This window comes from Amblyomma maculatum, unplaced genomic scaffold (assembly GCF_055883805.1).
Source record: "Amblyomma maculatum isolate TAMU_Amacu unplaced genomic scaffold, ASM5588380v1 scaffold_13, whole genome shotgun sequence".
In the NCBI taxonomy this organism is placed as follows: domain Eukaryota; kingdom Metazoa; phylum Arthropoda; class Arachnida; order Ixodida; family Ixodidae; genus Amblyomma; species Amblyomma maculatum.
This window is the reverse complement of record NW_028146738.1, coordinates 4348562-4374167: the sequence shown is the minus strand read 5'-3', so window position 1 is coordinate 4374167 and position 25606 is coordinate 4348562. Positions and strand designations below refer to the sequence as shown.

General features: G+C 44.5%; 1 protein-coding gene across 1 annotated transcript; it reads right to left on the bottom strand.

Annotated features, from left to right (window-relative positions):
* On the bottom strand, nt 1-24784 carry LOC146172118 (superoxide dismutase [Cu-Zn]-like). The gene is made up of 6 exons (XM_084585955.1): nt 24722-24784; nt 14667-14803; nt 12476-12572; nt 3981-4050; nt 3352-3469; nt 1-986 (listed from the first exon to the last, which is right to left on the bottom strand). Exons 2-6 carry the CDS (start codon nt 14796-14798, stop codon nt 849-851), a joined length of 555 nt encoding a protein of 184 aa, XP_084442081.1. The 5' UTR covers nt 14799-14803; nt 24722-24784; the 3' UTR covers nt 1-848.
* Between the last annotated feature and the right edge of the window lie 822 nt (nt 24785-25606).

The following is a 25606-nucleotide window of genomic DNA, read 5'->3' as shown; positions in this document are numbered from 1 at the left end:
CGGAACCTCATTTATTTGTAAAAAATTGGCGCACATAAAGTAAGGATCAATATTAAGTAGCCATCAGCATTGGATTTGCTAAAAGACGTCGTATATCTAGTCGAACCGACAAAAGAACTAAAGAATCAAAAATCAATCTAGGGCTATGCTACAGATTCATTCCTTATGTATATTTTGTTCACGTCACCCTATCATCGAAGTTTAATAGATTTGGGCGATAGAGTAGTTCCTTTCGGATTAGAACAGCCTTAAGTATTTTAGAATAGCAGCTATAGGGGAGAGCTGGTGCATAATACCCAGAACTGTGGCGCAACGTAGACAGACACGTAGATAGAAACACAAAGCAGGCGCACACTGCCAACTGTAATACAAAACGGAACCCGAACATCCTCTTTCATCCTCAACCACAACCTCCTCCTCTACTCCCAAGTACACCACACTTGCACACCTCTTCTTTCCCAAGCAGGTGCCTAGCCAACAATAAACGTTAGCAGCTCTCACATCCAAGTATCAAGTATTTTGTTTTAATGACATTTATGCAAATAACAAGAGCTAAAATCGGCGTAATAAGACGAAACCAAAATGAGTGATGCGTGAGGATGCTATCTTGAACCGAATTTTCGTAGCAATATTAGACAAACTAACTGCTATTTTCCCCATTTTTTGCTATGCCGAGGACCGCAAGTGATATCGCTAAAGCTCTGTTTTAATGCAGTGCAAGACATGATTACGCTAGATCAGCTATGATGTGAGCAGAATTGAGTCTATGAGACAGAACCATGTGCTACGTGTCTTAAAGCCCAAAAGCGGAACGTGTGCCCAACCTGTCTACACATCGCTAAATATCTTTAGCCCGTTTTTAAGTTCAGACTACTGCTATAAGGGGCGATGCCGATGACACAACATGTTAGACGCGCTCCGGAGTGCCCTGTTGTGAGACTGTCGCTAAAATTGCCCCGACCAAGATCATCCCTGTCTTCGTGCACCTGAAATAAAAGTAAGAAAAACAAATAAATAATTAGAACGAGAAGCTGGTCTATAAACGATGCCCGAAGCGGTGCTAGTAGTTTACAGCAGAGCCCAAGCTAAAGCAAATTAATTCAATGAAATAAGCGTTCGTATATGTCGACACAGGAGGGGTGTTGCAGTCGGTATTTTTGCTAGTATAGGTACTGGTTCGGGACTGGAACTTTAGGAACATTGGAATATTTGATCGTGTGCTCTCCATGATGGAGTAGATATATATAGTATATTACCTTGCAGTGCGTACGTATGAAGTACGCACTACAGTTGTATTATAACTCTTGCTTAACCGGGAAGCCAAGCGGCATAATCATCAGATGCCTTTGTGCTTAGAAGACGAATGCCATAGTTCTACTTCACAAGATGCGTGTCACAGATGTGCTTGCACTTTGTGCCTTGGAGAGTTCTCCAAGCTGTACATGGCAAGGGTGTAAATCTTTTGTGTGTTTTTATGTGCTTTAGTGTTCCGTGTTTCTCGGGGCCTTACAAGCTGTTCGGCCCTGAACATCCTGATTTGTGACTTACGCTGACGACGGATTCCAAAATTGTTTTCTTACAGACGAGCAGAAAGCCGCCCCCCCTCTCTCGAAAAAAAAATTATTCCAAAAAAAAAAAAAAGCTTTAATCTCTTATGACACGCCTATTATATAGTTGAGTACGGAACAGGTCGTGCCCGACATACTTATTTTATTTTTTGGCCGTTCACTTGGCACATGATCATCAAACATGTTACCATAACTCGTTATTCTAGGTCTTATATGCGCTCCATGTACAGACCGAAAAAAAAATAAATCAAAAGCTTCGTTCGGTGCCTAAAAGGGTTACACTTGTAAGTAAAAATTGTTCGCGCTTAACATCCCGCTTAAGAACTGTTTTAGGCTCGATGCGCATAAAAATGACGTCTGGATGACATTTTGAGCCCCATGTCGATAAAGCGTGATTTTTCGTACTCAAAGCGTGAACACGGTCCGTACTGCTGTCGTACTCCTGTCATTTTTGTAGATGCAATCGACGAAACAGTTCAAACTCCGGGCAGGCACATCCCCGTGTTTGCAAAAGGCTCCAAACTTACTTTAGCTACGGCCATAATGTTCACACATGCTCATGCTAGCCAAAAACCGAAACTGTCACAGGGATCATTGAAGCATTGTTATACGCCGCCAAAGCCTTCAGCAAAGCAATTTCATAATGGTTGCCAGAGTTCGTACATTATGGAAGTATACTGTCTCGTCAAAAGTGACGCTAGCGCTTATTAACTATTTAAAATGAACACTAACAGCAGCAAAGTCTTCATCTGGGATATGCATATCCAGCCTCTAAAGTATGAAGTCAGGGGCAGGGTCGGCACAATTTGCATTCTGATTTGTATACGCCCAAGGAAGAAAGGCAGTGCGCGTGGGCTCAACGTCATCGGCGTCGGTTTTATGTTACTCATGCTTATCTTGCCGCATGACGAGTGTGCATGCCCGTTCCTACCGGTACCAAATATTCGGCGAGCGAAGTGGATTCGGCAGTTTCTACCTGCTGGGGTAACGGCAAGCGGTGTCTGACCCGTTTTCCACTTCCGTCGTGGTCCAATGTTTTATTCTGACGTCACATCCCATTCAGTACAAACCTGGCAGCCAGCATGTTGATACAGCCCGCTGACGTGGCCTTCTCTGCAAACGTACTAGAATAATAAGCCTTATAATAAACGAATACCTCCTCATCATGTGACTCGAGAGACTTGAAATTTGTTGTTGTTGCACGCAAGGATACAAGGTTATTCCAAGCTGAGTAATAGTGTAAAGAGTAGTGCCTATGCAACAAATGCTATTTCCAATTCCGCCCTAATGTACGCGGTTTTCCGAGTAATGCTTGCGTTTGTTTTGCATATGCAGCGATAGATATTGTTTCCTACAAAGATGGTTTTCATTCTTTAACAGTTAGCCCTACTATTTCTGATATGAGCACTTGAAGTGAGGAAACCAAAAACGACACTGCTACGGGACCTTTCGGTGATCGCGGAAAAGGGAGAAACCGTGATTGTTCTGCGTGCGTGAGTTTAAAAAGATGGAACGCATTTGTTTTCGCTACGAATACGGAACTAGCCGGGTGTTCCTGATAGTGTGAATGGAATTTAATACAGTGGACCTGACTCTGCTATTTCTTCAATAGCTAAAAGCAGTCGTATTCTAAGTCTCATGCCGCTGATAGTGCAACTAAGGCGTCAGGAAGAGTCGCATCACGCCTAAAACTTGCCTTGACCGCTAGGTTCAGTTGAGTTATTTGTATTCAATTTGTGGGTGAATAAGAGCACCAAATTAATTTCAGGCGACCGACACTTACCACAAGGGAGCGGCCAATGATAGAGTATTCGCCGTTCAGTTGCAGAAGACGGTCTGAGAAGGAGAAAACTGCTGAGCTGCTGTCATCTGCCTTGATGTTTCCGAGATCTCCAACGTGCCTGTAACGGGTGGGACATTATAAATTGTAAGGAATCACAGGCTAAAACCAAACTGGATGTTACTATTACAAGGCCTCATTTTACTCAAGACCGCTCCAGGTATTTTCGGCGAACTTCGCCTCAAGAACATTAAATAGGTCTCTGCTTGCTGGATAATATCACACTTGATCCTAAACTGGAAATTCATTCAGAAGCTACGGGAAAGTATTAAAACACGCATAACATAACAAATTGCTTAACTTGAGAGCTAACTTTTCAGAAGAATTCAATTAAGGACTGATGCTCTTTGAGGTTCTGACGAACAATATATGTTTACTATGTTTCCTGCATTTCATTTCAAAGGAATACTGAATTCTCCGCAGAAAAAACAGCAAAGTGCGCTAGCCACAAAAGTTACTACACTCGCTAGGAGCAGAATCGCAGCTCTTTTGGTTCGACTTATGTGAAACGCGATGGTCATTGGAAGAAGGCACATGTAAACTATACCAGAAAAAAAAACAAAACGTCGCACCTGTCTTCGTTGTACGGGGCACCGTGAGATTTACCAAAAGGATTGTAGTGGGAGCCAGCGGAAGTGCAACCTGCGTAGAGGTGTTATAGCTTATCAAAGTGCGCAACCGTAAAACAGTTTGTACATGAAAATAGCTATGTGATATCTCACATCCGAAAACTGCATTTTATGAAAGCGCCTTTCCAATCCTGTATATCTTGATATCAAACTGCCCCCCCCCCCCCCTCCCATTTTCCTAAGCTTCTGGAGTTGTCCGATAATGTTAACACATTCCTCTTTTTCGCTTTTAATGATTGGGCGAATTACTGACAAGTATAGCCGGTGTTTCTGCGAGCACTTGAGAAAATTAATAAAAATGGTGAAAATTTGGACCTGAAAAAAAGAAATTTTCCTGATTCCAATGGTATTTAATTAGAACTCAACAATTAACTTGAGATAACATATTTCGTTCGATACTGCTGATGGCAAAATCATAGCTGCAGAAAACAGTGCTGAAACAAAGCAAAACTCACTTCTCTGCGCAATAGCGACACTCGCCGCCTTAGATAAGCAGGAAGTTCGGTGAAAATGCGATATCTGCTGATGAGATGCTCCAGCGACTATGGCGCTCATTTTGAACTGCATGTGCCACGGCATGCGCTTTTCTGCCATGTCACGGACATTCCTTTGCTTGGTGCAAAAAAGTCTGTCAATGCTAACGATGCGGCCGTTAGTGTTGAGAGAAAAATAGCAACAGAAGGGGCATTGCACGGCGCAGTAGAGCAGACAGTTGGAATTTGGCTCCTTAGTCGCAGTTTTCTGCGTGATTCGAGGTCGACGGCGACAGTGGGGCGATTGTTTGTCCACGGAAAGACCGTTTTCGTTGAAACTCCAGTCTCTGCCGGAGCAAAAACACACAGACGGCGTGCCGAAACCAGAAACAGGGAGCGGAGCGAGCGAACTAGAGCCGCCGAAACGTTGAACCTGGTAGTGCAGATGCTCTGGCGAATACTGTGAGACCTCGGTCAACATTGGTTAACTCCAACGCCGTGCTGAGACCGAAGGTCAGTGACAGCTTGACTGAAAAGGGACGTTTATCGATCGTATGGGGACGTTTTCATGTCGAATCTGTGGAAGTGTAGAACGCTATTGTATAGGAGGATCACATTAGTCCCTTGCCGAAAATTCATTCCCATAACTATTAGTGCAAAATAACTAATCCGGAGGCTGCTACTCCTATTAAAATATGTGTTGTGTTGTGCTGTGTTGGGTTTTATGGCGCATAAGCAACTAAGGCTATCATGCGCCAAGAGCGAGGTTAATGTATGTTCTGGTTGCAAAAGAGGAAATGGATATGTTTAATCTATAGTTTATTTAAAAAGCTTCCTTCTTCTAGGAAACTGAGAACAGATGCTAGGTTTACAAGTGCTCTTTCTCCTAAAAGCAAGGTGGGATGGAATGGGATGGTATGATTGTAAAATATAGTAAAATGTTTTCTCCGTAGTGCCTCAAGTTTTGAGCATGTAATTAGAATGTGGTTTACAGTGAGTATCTCGTCGCATTCTTCACAGGTCGGTTTGTTATGTTTCATTAGCAGAAAGTTATGTGTTAGATGTGTATGTCCAATACGAAGACGGCATACTATCACTTCCATAAAACGTTGTTGATGTGTGCTCGATTGCCATTCTCCTAGTACAGGCTTTATGAGACGCAACTTATTATTTTCTTGGTTGTTCCATCTGGACTGCCATTTATTCATCTGTTTATGTTTTATTAATTTCAAGCAATCACTATGTGGTATGTTTACTTTCTGAATCAATTTGTTGTGGGCAAGTGCAGCACATTTGTCTGCTCTTTCATTGCCGTCAATGCCTACGTGACTAGGGACCCAACAGAACACTATGTTGTGTCCTTGTGTCGTGATCATTTTTAAATTATGTATTATGTCACCGATTAGAGGCATGGCAGCATTTCTGTGATTTAAAGCCATCAGTACACTCAACGAATCGGTGTAGATGACACTGTTACAAATGCCTTCATTCACTATTTTTTCTACAGCTGTCAGGATAGCACAGGATTCAGCTGTAAAGATTGATGCGCACTGAGGAAGCCTAATTATTTGTTCCCAGTTCTCTTCAACTACGGCACAGCCAACATAAGTAGAAGTTTTTGATCCATCTGTATAAAACTCTGTATAATTACTGTACTTTTCTTTTATTGTGCGAAATTCTTGTATTATATGCTCTTTAGGAGTTTGGCTTTTGTTGAAGTGTGTTAGAGTGAGATCACAGACATTTGGAAGTTTGTACCATGGGGGTAGGGGGCTGTTTTTTGGTGCAGTGTCGGGCAAGGTGTCCAGAATTTCTAACTCACTGCAAATGTTTTCGAAACGCATTATCAGTGGCCTCGTCGCTTGTGGTTTATTTGTGAAAATTACTCGTGAGCGGCATGTTGAGACTATTGGATAGCAGAGGTGTTTTTTCTGTGACCTTATTCTAAGGACATAAGCACATGTAAGTGAAGCCCTTCTATCTTTCAGCGGAGGCTCATTCGTCTCTGCATACAGACTATCAACAGGGGATGTTCTGTAAGCGCCACAAGAAAGGCGTAAACCTAAGTTATGTACCGGGTCCAATTTCCTTAGGTATGATGGTCTAGCTGACCCGTAGACTATGGACCCGTAGTCCAAGCTAGACCGCACAACAGATCGATATATATGTAGAAGACACGCCCTATCAGACCCCCAGTGTTTCCGAGAGAGAACCTTCAGTATGTTTAGAGATTTTATGGCTTTCCTCTTTAGGATGTTTATGTGAGGCAGGAATGTTAGTTTTCTGTCGAACGTTACACCCAAAAATTTATGTTCGCTCTTTACTGGCAACTCAATCCCATTTAAGTGTAACTTGGGATTGATCTGTATACCTCGTTTCAGCGAGAACATTACTGCCACGGTTTTCTGTGGGGAAAATTTGAACCCATTTTTAAAAGCCCATGAGTCTAGTTTATTTACTGTTAATTGTACTTGTCTTTCACAAATTGATATGTTTGAGGATGTGCAGGCTATTTGAAGGTCGTCGACATACAGCGAGAACATAATGGATTTTGGGATTACCTTGCTAATAGAATTCATTTTTACAATAAACAAAGTTGTACTTAAAATGCACCCCTGAGGTACCCCATTCTCTTGAATAAAGTTCCTCGAGAAGGTGGTACCGAGACGTACTTGAAATGAACGACCTGATAGAAAGTCCTTCAGAACATTTAGCATCCGGCCTCGGATGCCCAAATCTGCTATATCGCGTAGGATCCCGAACCTCCAAGTCGTATCGTATGCCTTTTCCATGTCAAAGAAAACGGCAAGGCAATTTTGTTTATGTATGAACGCTTCCCTGACAGTATTTTCAAGACGCACTAAGTGGTCGGTCGTTGCACACCCTTTTTTAAAACCACACTGATGAACATTAAGAAGTTTATGAGATTCTAAGATGAAAGTTAGTCGGATGTTTAAAACACTTTCAAAACATTTTGCTAAACAGCTGGTCAGAGCTATGGGTCTGTAACTGCCCGCTGAGGTCGGCGGCTTTCCTGGTTTCAGAAACGGAACAATAACGGCTTGTTTCCAAGCCTCCGGGAGTTTACCCAGAGTCCAAATTTTGTTAAAGAATTTCACAAGTGCCTCTACAGAGGATTCGGATAAATGAGCCAGCATTTCGTAATGAATTTCGTCAGGACCAGGCGCAGTCTGTTTTCCAGCAGCAAGGACGTTCTTTACTTCTTGGAGTGTAATAAAACTATTATATGATTCATTTCTGCCACCACTTGTTGGGAGTTTTTGTTTCTCAGCTATGTTTTTGTATTTTAGGAATGTTTCTGTGTAGTGTGACGAACTTGAAACGTGTGCGAAATGTTCGCCTAGTATATTGGCCTGTTCTTCTATGCTAGTCTGAACACCAGGGGCTGTGAGGATGGGAATTGTAAACGGGGAAAAGTTTCCACTGAGTTTACGAACTTGTTCCCACATTTTTTTAGACGTCATTGAGCTATTTATTGACGTGACATACTTCTGCCAGGATTCTTTTTCAGAGTTGCGACGGATGTATCGAGCTTTAGCTTTGGCCTTTTTAAAAGCTGTAAGATTTTCGTGTGTAGGGTACCTTCGGAAAACACCCCATGCTTTATTTTGTCGCTTTTTGGCCTCCTTACATTCCCGAGACCACCACGTCTTGTGTTTTTGTCGCACCACACCTAAGGACTGTGGAATGGCGAGGTGAGCGGCAGTGATAATGCAAGTCGTGAACAACTCATTTATTCTGTCGACACTAAGGGCATCTGTAAAAACTGCTCCTAGATTCGCCTCTACTTTAAAAAGCTCCCAATCTGCTAAGTGAAGTTTCCACCGTTTCGGTTTGGTCGGCATGAGTGATGGTGAGGATGATAAGCTGATTATTGCTGGCAGGTGGTCGCTACTATACGGGTTGTTCAGAACATCCCATTTAAAATCATTAAAAAGGGAAGGTGAACTAAAAGCCAAATCTAAAAAACTCATTTTTCCTGTCCTTGGTGAACAGTACGTGGGCTCACAGGAGTTCTATAAGCAAATGTCTGAACTAAGAATAAAATCCTCGATAAGCTGTCCACGTGTATCACTTTTTTCACTTCCCCACAAAGGAGAGTGTGCATTAAAATCTCCTACTACTAGGTAGGGCTCTGGTAGCTGGCAAAAAAGGTTTTCTAGATCATGGAGTGTTATTTTAAGATTTGGTTGAATATAGACAGAACACACCGTAAGAGTTTTAAAGGCAATTATTCTGGCTGCTACAGCTTCTAAGGGAGTGTTTAATTTCAGTTCTTGAGCTGGAACTCCACTTTGCAATATGATGGCCGCACCACCCGAAAGCCTGCTTGCTTGCTCTCGATCTCGACGGAAGACTTGATATTTTTTCAGTATATTCGAGTGCATGCAACCTAAATTTGTTTCCTGTACGCACAGTGCAACTGGCGAGACTGTATCTAGAATGTCTTTTATGTCATTAATATTCTTTAGAAGTCCTCTACAGTTCCACTGTACCAGGAATGCCATCTTTTTTTGTTGAAAGCTTGGAGATTAAGTTAAGTTTTTTCCAGGGCCCGTGATTCGGGCCTTGTCTGTTTTTGTTCGTTCCAAGGAGCTCCGCCGTCTCTGTGACGAAGACGGCAAAGAGCTGTCCTGGCCTATGTCCATTACCTCGTCTGAGGTGCTGGACGAACGTGCCAGAGGCACGTGTTCCTTATTTTTAGACCTTGCCTCGTGGGCAGAGGTCTTGTGGCCCGCCGACCCTGAGGGACGCGTAGCCTGTTTTGGGGGTGGTGGAGGAGCGGGAGCTGCTTCCACCAGGGCAGGGGATGGCACTACCTCAGCCTCGTTTGAGGTCTGGGTAGGTGCCGAAGGCCGTTGTGGTGCCCCGCCCTGTCGCACCACATCGGCGAGATTTGGTTTCGCTGTGAACTGAAAAGTGTTCTTGGTTTTGTTGTACTGGGTACGTGCCTCTTTGTATGTGATGTTCTTTGTTGTTTTTAGTGTTATGATCTGCTTTTCTTCTTTCCATTTTTGGCAGGATCGAGAGTATGCGGGGTGATCCCCCTCACAGTTTGCACAGCGTGGGTCTGCGGTGCAGTTATCAGAGTTGTGGTCGTTCGCAGCACATTTCGCACAAGTTCTGCGGCCACGGCAACTTTGCGAACCATGGCCGTATTTCTGGCAGTTGAAGCATCTCCTCGGATTTGGGATGTACGGTCGGACGTTTATTTTGATGTATCCAACTTCAATTGTCTCTGGGAGGGTGCAGCTATTGAAAGTCAGAACCAGATGTTTTGTAGGGATCTCCTTGTTATCCTTTCGGATTTTTATTCTGTGAACCGCTATGACGTTTTGGTCTGCTAGTCCTTCTGCCATTTCATCTTCAGTGAGAGCAATGAAGTCTATCTCAGATATTACTCCTTTTACAATGTTCAAGGATCGGTGGGGAGTGATGACGACGGGGATGTCCCCAAGCGACACAATGTTTTTCAGGTTGGAGGACTGGCACTTAGTTTGTACTTCTAGCAAGAGGTCACCATTTACAAGTTTTGATACTTTGTATCCAGGGCCCAGGTCTTTAGTGAGACACTTTGACACTATGAAAGGGGATATTTTTCGAGCGGGTTTTTCTAGCTCTTCGCTATGTATGACATGGAACTTTGGGAAAGTCTCTTTTGTTTTCACAAAGAAATGGCTTGTAGCATCGGTCCGCCCTCGTTTGCTTGGAGGGCGATCATTTGTTTGGGAGAAAGAATCCATGAAAGGGTTTGTGTTTTCGGTAGTTGTGCCTGCCACCCACCATGGAGCCCAACGAGGGGACGGGACAGGAACTTGAAAGAAGTCCTGCCCACGCCAGCAGTACACCGCCACTATAACCAAATATGGGCAACTCAGGGTAGCTACTCCACACAAGGTTAACCCTCGCCGCCAAGAAAAAAGGAAAAACAAGAAATGAGGAGGAGACAGGACAGTGCTGAGAAAAGAGATAGGAAAGTGAAAGATGAAGTGGAGGACAGGAAAAGGCGACTGCCGATTTCCCCCGGGTGGGTCAGCCCGGAGGTGCCGTCTGTGGGAAGCGTGGGCCAAAGTGGTGTGTTGCCTCCGCCGAGGGGCCTTAAAGGTCCAAACACTCGGCATCGGCTCAACCACCAGGATCCCCTTTTCCCCAGACACGGCGATGCCACGCACGGCTAAGCGTGGGTGCTCGGGGTCCGTGGTGTCGCACAAAACACACAAACACCTGCTTTAACAGGTGCCCCCTGCGGGGCCTATTAAAATATCTTGCTTGTGGAGAGCAACAGCTGCATATAGACGCCGCGGCGCTTCCATCGCCACAGCGCAGTGAGGAAGAGCGAGAGGGGTACGTGGACGATCCCATGTCGAAGCGCGGAATGGAGCTCGTCGGACAAAGAAATTTATTGCTGACAGAATGTGTGCCTCATTCCAGCCAGCTAGAAGACAGGAGAGCAAAGCCTGTGTAACGCCGCTTTTGAACTATATTGCAATTTTAAACAATATTGTCTTCGTTTATTATTTGCTATTCGAACTCCCTATGGCTATATAGGAATTCGTACAGTTCGCTAAAGCACCCGCGAGCCATATTACCTATAGAAAACCAACGAAAAGAACAAAAGTGCTCATTTGGTTCGTTTGCCGCGAGCCTCGGAAAGCCTGCGTCATTGTTTTTCACCGCTATTCATAGTTTTGACTATTGTGGAGCATGAGCCACTTCACGAGGCCATCTGCCCAGAGATATCCTGACGCACCGGAATCGACGCATGTGCCGAAGCAATATGCGTCGCACGTCCGCGTGCCTGCTCCACGTTGGGCGCGCATATACACAGAAACCGATGAGTCAGGCGCAAGACCCTCGCCATTGGAATGCGCTGCCTTCCTTTCGCCTGAATTGCACCCCCCACCACCAACAACTTTTTTTATTTTATTTTTTTGCAGCGGAGAGAGTCACAGCTTCGCTTTGCGTAGTATACTATGTATCATAGAGGTTTGCTTTGAAAATAGCAGGGTGATTGATTTTTCACGGCTGACATATTTTTGAAATTTGCTTCGTTCCCTGTCACGAACGATCTACGCGATTTCTAAAATTTTTGACCCGGCATTCTACTGCACCATCCCTGATGTGCTCATTCTGCTTCTCCGTATAATCGTTGTAGAACACCCACAATTTTATTGATTGAACGTTTTTTACGTGATAGTACTATGCGCTTGGGGTACAGGCAAATCAGAAGTGGAAGAAATTTCGCGTGGGGTTTTGGTAAACTAGGACGCTTCAATGTGCCTTAAAACGCATCGACAAACTTTGTGCTTACTTTGACCAGAGTGAATTTGACCAGGAAATAAAATGTGTTAACTCGAATAAAGCCTCACATAGCGTTTAAAGTGATGACAAATTTTCACTTTGTTTAAAATTATTTTCTTGGTTATAATTATGACGCGAGACACGCACAATTGGCAGACTTTGGTTTACGTTTTACGAGCAATGTATTTGTACAAATGCAAACTTCGGGATGAGATAACACGTGGAAGCTTAGCTCGACGCCCCCTAAAAAGTGTAGTCAGAAATAGCAGCAATTCAATGCGAGAGATACGTGCCACCTTACGTGTTCAACTTCTCTAGCTATACAATTCTGGAACGCCGCGGTGGTTCAATCGTTCGGGCGATTGACTGCTGATCCTAAGTTAGGCGGGTTTAATGTCGGCCGCGGCGGCTGGCTTTGCACGGATTCGAAACGCAAGGCGTCCGTGTACTGTGCGTTGTCAAACGAAAACCAGAAATTATCGCGAACATTCCACTAAGGCCACCACAATGGACGTCGAACCCCGTATACAATGGTGTACAATGCAATAAAATTTGGCGTATTTTTTACATGCGGGTAAATATTTTGTAAGTCTTTTAAACGCCGAGGCAAGTTATCCCTGGCGGAAAAAGATAATCACAAACCGTCTGTCAGGTCGCCAAATTCGTGCACGTGAAAGCCGTGCTCTCCAGGTGCCAATTGAGTAATGTTGCCTTCCAGTTGCACCTGCTGGCCAGGATCCTGAAGGAGCAGGACAAAAATTCCATTATCGCACTGATATCTGCGCAATGAACATAAAAAAAAAATGAGAAGGGTTCGAATCTGCTGAACCGAATGTAGAGCGAAAGCATTAGCTGCGGGTGACCGAGCATTCTTCTTCCTCTTTGTCTTCGTGTCCTTCGTATTCTTCTTCTCGTAGCTACGCCTTTTCCCGACATAGCTGCGGCCACCCGAGTTCTTGAAAACCTACCGCAGTGTAGCTTTCGCTACAACAAATAAAACTGCATTGAAACAAGTGTTGGGGCAGCATCACATGGTGGAAAGCATAGCTAGCTGGGCTCAAGCCCCGTTCATAAAAAAGCAACTCGAGGGGTACGAGGTACAAATAGGCGTAGCGGACCCCCACATTTGGAGGCGGAGAAAAGATTTTTCTTTTTTTCTGGACAACTTCCGTCGGCATTTTATAAAACATTCACATGTTTGTGCTAGGTGTGTGTTGCCTTTCCATTTTTCGATTAGTTTTCTTTATAGAGTTAGCTCTACTGCGCTCATTTGAGAGTTTCGCATTATTCCGACCCCTACACACCATGTGTTCCCCAGATGGCCCAACGTAATCGTGCGCCACGATACTGATGCAACACCGAAGATGAAGGAAACGCGGTGCCGTGCTCGTGGTAATGCGGAGGTGACCATTGACCATCTTGAAGAGGCAAGACAAATCTCACAGCATCTCTTTCCGGGGTGTCTCTCATTGCTGCCTCCTGTCTCTACGTCACCGCTTGGACGAGCATGGGGGCGCGGAGTCGGCAGCTGCGGCGGAATACGCATGTCATTTGCTCTCTGCGTGCAGAAACGCAGCGTGAGGCGGCCATATCAATGGCAGTTCCAACCTCCTTACATATTATTTTTTTGCTTACACTCGTGATGAGGCCCAAGGACGTCTCGAGCAGTTTTATGCCACCCGTTCAAATTAATGAGATGAAATCGGCCGTGCATTCACCTTACGGCGCTGTTTGCGTAGCCACTGTTATAGATGTTTTTCGTAAATTCTTCGCTTCATTAAAATATGATGTCAGCATGCGAACGTTCACTAGTAAATTGTAGATGCCAGAACACTCGCTGCCGCAACTTTCGAATCATGGCAATTTAATTGTGCTTCATCACTAACTCACGAGAGTATAGCAGCGCACCAACTGAACTAACTATAACAATTACTGATATTTGACTAGCCTCATAAACCTTGGCTATTATCGTGTCTCCATTTCTTTCTTTTTTTTATGTATTGTGCACAGTCACTCTGCCTGCGCAACCTTATGCATTCATGCATCTTTGCAAATCGCGTTTTTATCGTGCAATTTGGGATCGTTTTCTGTATCTCTGAAGCTTTAAGTGAGTTCAGAAAGGGGCGTCACAATCTCGCTCCACAGTATATTGGATGGTAGATGACAGCCAAGCAGAGACGGTTGCCAGCCGCCAAGTATTTACAGGTAGTAAAATATCTATCTGCGATTTCCACTTGGTGCAAGCATTGCAGAGGTAGCTGCGTAAAAAAAGAAAATGTCATATCGAATTATGATGATGCCCTTACCCTAATAAAGCACGTGGATAATACTGGTAGTCATGCTGGACTGAGCTTGAGAAGTCACTGGATGCCCTTAGGCGTTTATAATATTGGGCGAGTGAAAAATTCTGAGCGTACTTTGAAACAATGTGGCTCTTTGTGAAGGACCGCTGGGTATTGATTTACCGGCTTGAATTTCCTTTACTCGCAACAAGCAATGGCATCGAGGCCCAGAATGGGGTGCTTAAAGGGACACTATATCAAGAGTAGTAACAGGAAGCGGTCGCTATTTTTTTTATAACGCCGATTGTTCATTACTACTTTGCAAACAAGAAAAATCGAAACTTTAAAAGTTCATGAATCTGAAATGAGACAATAACTTTTGTACAGACAATAGAGTGAAAATCTCTCCAATTATCTTCCTAGCCTACCACATAACTTTATTAAAATATCTTACGGAGGCTCCTGAATGCCGAGGAATACGCCAGTGCTAGAGTGCTGTCTCAGAGGTCACTTTTTTGTACGGTTCCGTGTGTGGACGTAAATTAGCTCACCTGATGAAATTTGACGTAGCCACGAGGTGTGCCAGTCTGAAACACGCAGACTGCATCCGTGATGGGCTCCTGACCATTGGCTTCTGTCACAATGACAGTAAGCAGCGACAGCAGCAATACATCTTTCCCCATGCTTCCTGCGTAGAACACACTTGGTTCAACTAGGCGCACAATATACTTTCTGTGCTTAAAAATGCGGCAATCGTGAGCAGCCACGTGTACCGTGTTTTCCTCAAGTTGTAAATGTCGCAGATAAAAGGGCTTCAATGCGAAACGTCGAATGCGTTCATGCGTAGCATTAAATTTAGCACCCTTTCTCATTTTATATAATCTAAGCTTGAATTAGTTTAGAATGCGAAAGAAGATAGCTACACATTATGAAAGGACACCGAAAGGGTATTAGGGCGAGTCTCAGTTCCTGAGTGGAGCCAACGTTTCGACAATGTCTTCGTCTCTCGACGAAGACAAGCCCATTTGTCGAAACGTTGGCTCGGCTTGCAAACTGAGGCTCCCCCTCTACCCTTGTTCAGTGTTTTTTTATTAGCTTCAATTCGTTGATCATCTATCTCTTGCGCTGTTCGAGTGCGCTTGCCGCTAATACGAGCACAAACAACTACTCGCACAAAAAGAAGAACAATATGGTTGAAACAAAGTATCCGTTAAAAATAGACGCAAAAGCCCACATGGCCACTTACCTCGATACGAAGAAGTGACAGTTATCACAATTACGTCTTAATTAAGAGAACGTTCATAAGAGTAAGAAATTTCACCTCGTTGTGTTCACGGTGAAAATGAAGTCCGCCAATATATCCAAATTAAGCTGAGAATTCTGCACCGAGGTACTGACTTGAGGTACTCAAAATTGTTAAGAGCAGCGTGTAAGAGCGTCGGGCACTCCCAGCATCGCCGGCTAATATCCGCCAAAGCTATCGAAACGCTACTGTAATAACCAAGAGTAAGGCGTCGGTGATGAACCGCTTTGGTGGCACTGGCAGAGGGACGTGACAGGCTGCTATCAAAGTATTGCCGGAGAGCGGTGCGCACAGGAGGCGGAACGGGTTCGGCTCCTACAGCCCTGCACGAATGAAAAAGACAGAAGGGACTATTGTCCACTCTATGTCGCGCGTATGGTACTTGCGGAGATTTACACCTTCATCTCATGTGCTGTCCAGGCCGCTCCCCGGAGAGGCGGGTCCCGCTCTCTTCTCCCAGGAGAGCGCGCGTGGTTGCTTGTAAATCATTGGCATGCCGCATTACCTTTACCATTACCGAATTAGCCGGGACGCGAATGCTAATGCGCGATATTTACTGGAGCAAGTCGCCAGGATGCACTTTTTACACCGATACCGCAATGGCGGACGGCTTGCACCTTCGTTTGAGTAGTATTTGCCACTTGCTAGTCGCTTCACTCAACACGAAGCCTCATATCTTCAGTAAATTATAACCTACTGTTAAATTCGCGTTGCCGTATTTCTGTGTAATGGCCAACACGTCGCATGAAAAAGGCGCTGATTCTGATTGTAGTGCGACGTCGGCTCCAGTCACCGTAGACTAGGCCAGAAGGCGGCAGTACTTGTGCGTCAAGTGATCGCTTTGCAAGCGGAGGAGCCTATTTTGCATAACGTCTAGACCGTAGGACAATGCAAGAAGCATGGAAAATGCTTATATACAAGCTGCTGTTACAAAAATAAACGAAGCTGCACTAGCAGTACACATAGCCAGACCGTCGAGATCTTCGAGGTGCTTGCGATCCTTAACAAGGTGACAGGTCATAGCCGCTATTTTCAGGGCAAATCTAAAGGGTCCGGGGCAGTGAATGGGGCTTCGGGATTTCGTTTCATTTCTTCTTCCTTAACTGGGAAGGATTGGACGGGGAGTATCAATTACAATATTTGTGTGTACAATATGACCACCGTGAACAAATATTCACATACGAATAGCTTCGCTCTTAGCCCCGTCACCATACGCGTTGCGAGTGCTTGGGACATTAGTTCGAGTGCCTTAAGCCGCATGATCATCGTAGACGTCATCGCCACGCCAAGTACACTTTAATGTGATCTAACCACTCTCAGTGACACCAAGCCGTTTGACACTCGAAAGCTACACGCTCATTGGTACCGCGGTATTACAATCAGGGATGTAATCAGACGCATCGATAACTGCAATCCACACATCGTCACCAATTTGCAACTCAAAAGCGCGTGCGTGCCTATCCTCCTCTGTTTAGCCGGGAGAGTTTCTTCTTTTTTTTTCTAGCGTTGTTTGCAGTTTGGTATTTCCCGCCTCTCCACTCCGTGCTTTGGCTACAGCTGCGTGCGGGCTTCGCACCGTCTGGCCAGAGCTCGACAGATATTATTTTTATTTTAATATCCTTCATTTCTGCGTCCGCGTTCCGATGTTTACTTTGTGTTTTGCTGATTTGCTAAATTTAGAGGCGCGTGCCATCGCATTCCTCCTCGAGCAGCTGGCGGTGAGACAGCGCACATTCTTCACATCGAAATGACTTTCTTCGATAACATTAGTAAGCGCACCCTTTTTCTTTTTGTAACTGAGCCCGGGCATTATTGATGCATTGAACTGATACCGCCAACCTTCGCTATTACATGGAGAAATGTAGAAAATTCTGTAACTAACGGATATCGGCAGTTTTTCTGCGCGCCAAACTGCTCTTTATGTTGCGGGTTATTCGCTTTTTGCTCGTTGCCACTTGCGCAATATTGTGTGCTCGCGGAGTAAACTATTGGGTGGTAAACCCACTTGTCTCATCGTATTTCGTGTCCTTGCGCTGCTTCACCTAGTGTAAATATGAGTTAGTTTGTCCACTTCGGGGCTCTTTTTCATGTACTATGCCACGCCTCCAGCGTAGGGTGTCTCAATGTAGCTACTGCCAAGCGGAAAGCAGGGGCAGATGCGCAATCAAGGGAGTAAGCGCGCACTGGTGCTGCTAACCCAGGTGCCGCGTTTACGTGGTGTGCGCGGAAGTGAGCTCGTGCGCAAATACGGCTTCCCATTACCTTCAGCGTGGAAATGCGATGAAATAAATGCGTTTGAACAACAATGAGCGCGCTGCCGCTGATTTCGCTACCCATAATAACTAGCCACCAGAAACAAGAAAATAAAATAAATACCAATCAAACACGCTCAGTAGTGGGGAGGACTATATGTGCCATGACGTGCATAATACGTCATCGTCGGTATCCCGATTTCAGAATGAAGAGAAATCGGATGTTACGTGGCTGCGTGGCTGCTGTCTTGCTCGTTTGCTTCATTTGAAGGCGTGATGAGTTCTGTTTTTGGACCTTTTCTAGACGCTACAGCAGTCGCCGACGGAATTTCGTCTACTGGGTCTATGGTTTTCCAATAAAAGAAAAGGAGACAAATGGCGATGCTCGCGTATGCTGGCGCAGCGTGCATCTAGGTATATGCGCGCAGCGAACGCAACAGCGATGCCATTGCCATGGAGAACTTTTAACTCTGAGTTGTTTCGTAGCTTTTATTCCTTGAGTAATTTAGCCTTGCACAACCCACTGCGCTGGCTAAGTGGCTGTGGCTTTTGGCTGCTAGTCTCAATGTCGCGGGTTCGATCATGGCCGGGGTGGCCCTATTTAGATGGGCGCGAAGTGCAGAAACGTAGGATATCAGCACACGCTATTGAACCTCATGTGTTGCATATTTATCTCGAGCCTTCGGCTGGGGCGTTACCCACATCCTTTGTATTTATTCAGGAAGTTTAATCCCACAACTTATTTTGCAATGTCTCCGTGAGCTTTGATTGGCTAGTCATTGATAATACAACAGTTGCATCTTACCTGTACTCAACTATGGGGCTGAAACGTGGAGGCTAACCAAGAGGGTTCTACTTAAGTTGAGGACAACTCAGAGGGCTATGGAACGAAAAATGGTAGGGGTAACATTAGGAGATAGGAAGCGTGCAGAGTGGGTCAGAGAAATAACTCAGGTCACCGACATTCTAGCGGAAATTAAGAAGAAGAAATGGATATGGGCAGGACATGTAGAGCGAAAAGAGGATAACCGATGGTCGCTTAGGGTTCAAACTGGATTCCAAGGGGAGGAAAGCATAGCAAGGGCCGGCAGAAAGTTAGGGGGGCGGATGAGGTTAAGAAGTTCGCAGGGGTCAAGTGGATGCAGCTAGCAAAGAACCAGGTTAATTGGAGAAGTATGGGACAGGCCTTCGCCCTACAGTGAGTATAATCAAGATGATGATGATGATGATGATGATACAAAAGTGTAATTTGTCGTTGACGGAGTTGATTCGTGCATTCAGCTGGTCTATTCTGACGATATCAAAAATTAACAGGACACAGCCTCGAAGGCCTGGCGCGATAAGTGCCTCTTCTTTAGGATACTAATACTCGCATGCAGTCTTAAGATACGACGTTAGGCAAAAGACCCCATGACATACTTGCTTTAACGTCCACTTCTTCACAAGTCGTGGAAGATAGAGTTAAATCATTTTAGACACGCGATGACGTCCAGCTCGCATTACATGTCATGTTTTAGTTCATTTCATTAAACTTGTGAACGCAGTGAGACGTTTGAAATTTGCATATGATACCATGTAGCTGCGACATCCCGGCTCTGTCAATTAATCACGAATTTTCACTCACGGTCAACAACGCCGACTACAGCGGCAAGGTAGCTATCTTGAGCTGCCGCGTAAAATGTCGTGTTCGTAGAAGGAAAGTTTGCATTGTCGAATTTTTATTTCTAACCAGAAACAAAACTACTTAGTCGTCTTTTCGAAATGTCTCGAATTCCTAGCGTGCACTTTGCAACGTGGGTGTCTATCGGTGCGCTGTGGACAGAAGGAAACACCCTGCCACAAAGGCCGCAAAGGACCTGCGCTGTACCTTTCTGCAAACCCAGCTTATCCACGAAACGCCAGTCAAAATGTCCCTTGCCTGTCAAGCCCAGCCGGCTAAAAGTAGCTGCCTGCATTAATTCGGCCGCAATCGCAGCTGTTTTTAACCCACGAAGTTGTTTGCCTGAATATTTTTTTAAAATTCAAAGCAGCCTAACTTGCTTTGAAGTTGGTTTGAGTGCCTTTGAAAAGGTACCTGGTCGAATTTCTGTTCGCATTCAATGTGCAATTAACATCTCAGCTTGACTTAAGCTTGGATTGAATACTAGATGCTTATTTGTTCTCCTTTTTCTCTGCTCCTTTGGAGATCAGAATACATTTTGTTCTCACACAAGGTATTTTACACCTGTGATAAACCGACAAACTATGCGGGATACTTCCGCTCTGCCTTAAGTTTTATTTATTTATTAATTTAGTACATACTGCAGACCCTTTTCAGTGTCCATGCAGGACAGGCATATATTGTTAAGAAAACTCAAAAGAAATATGCATAAAAATGAGGAAACACGTTTTGCGAAACTATGACAGTCCCATAACATGGTTCCAATCGGATATTGTCCGCGGAAAAAAAACGAATATTTAAAACAGTCAGTATTCGCACAATACGGCATCAATGAGGGAATGTGATGATGTCGGGTATGCCGTGTGGATACAGGGGATATGTTCTGCGAAGGATCTAAATTTAACCTATGTTTAAGTAAAGAATGAAGAACCTCAACGCGATATTTTCCTCTTCGCGTTTCAAGTGATTCAATATTGTTAGCCGCAATGATCTCAGTGGGGGAGTCGGTGATTTTAAATTTCGAATAGATAAACCTAACAGCTTTTTATTCAACCCTTTCTAATTTATAGATGTTAAGTTTAGTAAATGGGTCCCATACAACCGAAGCATACTAAATCTTTGGCCTGATGTAAGCGTTAGACTTCAGCAGGTTTACGTGAGAAGGAGAATTTCTTAGTTTATGTCTCAGAAAACATAGCTTTTTAAATGCAGAGGAGCATATGTTATCTATATGTTAGTTCCAGGAAAGAATGCTTGTTATTGTTACACCTAGATATTTGTAGCTATTAACCTGCTTTAGTGTTGATGATCCGAGGGTATACACGTGGTTAATCGGGTTCTTTTTATGTGTTATTTGCTTCGAAACTGTTTTTTTTTTCAATGTTGAAAACCATGGAAAACTCACTGCACCAATCAAGAACATTTTCAAGACACCGGTCAAGTTTATTCTGATTGTTAGTACACGTAATTTGACGGAATATGACACAATCATCAGCAAACAAGCGAATATGCGTTCCTGGTGAAACTACATTAACAATATCATTGATGTAAATCTGAAAAAGCAAAGGTCCTCAGACGCTTCCTTGGGGCACCCCAGATGAGAAGTGGTATAACGATGCAGCGATAATGACTCCCGCCTGTTGCGCCCATTGCTGATCCTCAATCGCGTACACGCATTATGCCAGTCGCTTAATCGATAATTCTTTCATTATTGCCTATGTTATCCTGTACGTACTCTTTAGTATGAAGTCGTAGGCTACCACATTGTGTGAAATGACACCCAACATGGATGTGAAGTCCCACTTTATAGCCAAGCCTTGCTACCGCTCTTGTGTAGCCTAGGTGTCGCCTGCGTCAGGATCCCATATTCCCGGAAGGACCGGTTCCCATCTAATCCTCCCATCTCAAAGGAGCCACCCTAGTTAGAAGCTCCTGTCAGCTGAACCCTGCCATGTGGTCTCATGACGTCACATAATGGGACGATCAGTTAGTACCCGGCCATACCACCAGTCAAAAACCACCTGCCTGGGGCATTCTGGTGACTGAATAGGGCTTAGAAAGCAAAGAGAAATGGCATGCATTCATCGTGTGAACCGCGAAATAGCGGCGAGGCTTCCAAAGCTCGTCACAACTTCAATAGCCGTACATGTTCAATCCAAACAAGCGCATGCACTCACTACGTAAGAAGCAGGGGGCGAATTTTCGGGGCTCTACTAGGAACCGTGAAGCGTATTTAGAAACGCACGCCACAGCTGAAAAGTGAGTTCACACTCAGGCGAGCCGTATAAATAGCCGTCAGCCTAACGTCTTGTCTGGCAAAATTTCCAACGCTAAACATCGGCGATCAATTTTAGCGTAATTTTCCTCTTTAGACGCTGTACAAAAATTACAGTTTTATAGTGGAATCATCCATAATTAGGCCATGACGTATGGCGCAAAGCGGCATCGCACAGTTCATCTATAACTGGTCGTGTTTTTCGTGTCCTTAATATGAGTCTTTCAACGCCAGTAACGCCTTCCAGTGCATCCACAAGAACATTTGCGTATTGAACGAACAACGCAGCGCTATTATGGTTTGCATAATAACAACCTCAGTAGTTGAACCTATAAAATGTTATCATCATTTCGACTATCGTCGAAAAATTGAACGAAATAACGGGATAAACGGGGAAGTGGCACTGCAGTCGCTTAAGTGTCCCAGAGATAGGGTATATAAGTGAGAGCAAACACACGTGAATAGCGTACTACCGTTGAGGTAGTACGTTAAAGAAGAGAATAGCAGTGAACTATAGGTAGATAAAGACTGGAAGGGATAGGCGAATGTTTCTACATATGAAAGTCAGTATCCATAATAACAGCGCACTTGACAACACAAACGAGTAGAAGCTAGGGCACAATAGCGCTGACTGTTAACTAAATTTTATTAAGAAGGCTTTTATACAAGCTGGTAACTAGGAAGCGAAGTACACACAAAAATTGTCCACGAAAAAACGCAGTCGCCAAATTTTACACGGGAGGTACTTGATCTCTTTTGGATATAATGCCACTGAGGGTGCGCTAATGCAGTCCCCCTGTAATCTTGCAGTCATATGAGCCTTTGGTATTTCCCTCGTTAGAGCGTCACATTTTTTCCCGATAACTGTTCAATCAGAGTACATACGCTAACAAGTTCCGCTGACATTTCCGTCTAGTTTGTAGTCCCGGCAATGTTTGGCTACATGGCCAGCAGTAGCCACACGCGCGATATTATCATAATGTTCTTTTAATCTTTGATTTGCGGTCTGGTAGCGGCCGGTATACAAGCCTGCTCGTTTCTTAATAAAATTCAGTTGACAGTTTACTCGTTTGTGTTGGCAAGTGAGCTGTTATTATAGATGACTGAAATCAACTCGCCCAACATATTGTTTTGTGGGGCATTTAGTAACCGCAGATCCGGATCATGACAGGGAAGTAGGTATAGGGTAATAAGATGGGGATGGAGTGCACTGGGCAACTACTCGTAGATTATGAGTAGGAGCTTACCGGTGTCGTTCAAGAAGAAGGTGTACGACAGTTGTATCTTACAGGTACTCACCTATGGGGCTGAAACGTGGAGGCTAACCAAGAGAGTTCTACTTAAGTTGAGGACAATGCAGAGATCTAGGGATTGGAATATGGCAGGTGTAGCAATAAGAGATAAGAATTATGCAGAATTGGTCAGACAAATAAGTTGAGTTAATGGCGTTCTAAACGAATTGAAGTGGAAAAAATGGGTATATACAAGACATGTAGCGTAAAGAAATACAATCGATAGTCAGTTATTATTTATTTATTCTGTAGGGTTTAACGTCCCAAAGCAACTCAGGCTATGAGAGACGCTGTAGTGGAGGACTCCGGAAATTTCGACCACCTGGGGTACTTTAACGTGCACTGACATCGCACAGCACACGGGTGCCTTGCTTTTCGCCTCCATCGAAAAGCCGCCGCTGAGGCCGGGATTCGATCCCGCGTCCTTGGGAACAGTAGTCGAGCGCCGTAACCACTGCGCCACCCCGGCGTGACCGATAGTCACCTAGGGTAAACATTTCGATGCCAAGGGAACGAAAGCGTAGCAGCGAGCGGCAGAAATTTAGGTGGGAAGATGAGGCTAAGGAGTCAGCAGGGGCAAGTGAATGAAGCTAACACAAACCGGGTTGGTTAGATAAATACGGGAGACGCATTCGCCCTGCAGTGAGTATAGTCTGGCTAGTGATGATGATGATTCATATAGTTGCACAGCAATAATAACATTACTATGTGTGCGTGAAAATGTGCCCTTATGCTTGCTTCTCATCTCAACTTCGCCCATGACGGCTGTTCTACGGGCTAGCTGCCGTACTAAACTAAACATAACTTTCAGAATTCAGAACGGGGAGTCTGTTTTACAAGTATTTGCTGTTTTTTTTTTTATTGAAGCTATCCGTTTTAAGAACTACTTAAAGTGATTGGAAACCAATTAGCTAAACGTTTCTACGTTAATGAGAAAATTTATTTTACAGTAAAACAATGTAGTACTCGAAAGTTGCCAGTGTAAGCGTCACGGCACTGCAGAACAGGTGAATAAAAATAATGATTGAATTATGTAGCAACCGTTTGAGCAGACCTTTTGCCGAGCCGCGAAAGTTTAGAAAATTATTTTTACATGGTTATAAAAATTGATATGACCGTGTTTGACCTGGCTTCCAACTTTGCATTGACACTAATCACCCAACTCTGCGAAATAAAAAGTGATCAATATTTAGTCAACCAGACATATATATTCAGAATAGTTTTTGAAGTTGATTACTTGCATCGTGGGTGCGTTTGCTCCTGAAAATATATTTTTTTTTCTTTTCGACCTTCCTCTCTTTAGGAATTTTAAAAATGGCCCACTGAAACTGCCCGTATATATGCCACACACGAAGGAGAAACTTTGGTGCAGTTAAGGAAAACAGAGGAACGGAGTGTGACAGAGACCGCAACAGACCCAGTGTTTAGCGCACATTCAGGAGAGTTCCTACACCCACTCACCCCGTTTTCCCAGTGCAGAGTAGCAAATCGGTTTCTTCTTCCGGTTAGCCTCCCTGCCTTTCCTCCTTCTACTTCTCCTCCGCCTCCAGGAGAGTTTTGGCGTTTGCTTCTAGCGCAGAAGTACAGCACACGCGGTCGGTAGCACACTGTTTACCTGTACGTAAACAATGCGCGATCGCGCAGAGCACTGTACTTCCTATCGAGAGTCAGTGCGATGTGTGACTAGGTTTTTGTAAAGCAACGCCGATTGCCTGCTCCTTCGGTATAGGATGGCAAAAGGAGAGCAAATCTTAGTGAACGGAAGGGGAAGAAGTTTTCACCTGGTTGCACAGCAGCGCGCAGTTGATGCAAGCATTGCCTCACCTTTGTCGTAGTGGTCCGCAGCACTCGCCCCGAATCCTTCCTTATATTCAGCTCTGCGGACTGCAAAAGCTAGCCGACAGTTATTTGACGGGAAGCTACGCCGGATGTTGCTCGTGCCGGTGGGCCGAGTGTAAGGGATTTGCTCACAGCGTGCCGTGCGCAGGTTGTCACAGCTGTTTTTCGACACGGTTCAGCGAGCGGCCGACTATATAGTGGTGAGGGGGCGCTCCGGCAAGGACGGCGTACTGCTCAGCGCTTTACGGATACTGATGTGCGCTTCTGGCTTGAAGCAAATAAAAATTTAAGATTAAACTGTCCTATTTTTATTTGCTTAAAATCTTCATTTTTCGCAATAGGCGCTCCCCCGAGCTCAGCCTTCCTCGACGCAAACAGGCTGTTTTGCGCAAACGGTATTAAAACCCGGTACAGTCAACTTAATCTATGGGAAGATCATTGAGAGTAATCCTTTTTCTTCACGTGTGGCCGCCTTGACCACACGTGAAGAAGGTCCATCAGCAAAGCATAAAATTGTCATTGGAGCAATGCAACCTGGTGGTGATTAGCAATTATGGTCGGTTGCTCAAGACACTTAGCGCAAGTTTGCTACGGTCATGTTTTTGTATCATCAATATATTAACTTCTATTCCTATTTTTCGCCCCTTCTTAAGTTCGTGACAGAAATTCATTGCGAAATCTGAGCTAAAGAAGTGAGAAGAAGACGAGAAAAAACAACAACACAATCCAATCTCGCGGTCGGATTCTTCCACGTGTTTTTATTCGCGGAAAATTATGTGGCACTGAAGCCAAGGATAGGAGGGCAAGGGAAAGAGACGGGCCTCTGCCTGAGCATGTAAATGAGGGTTCGTGGTTTTATCCGCCTTCGAC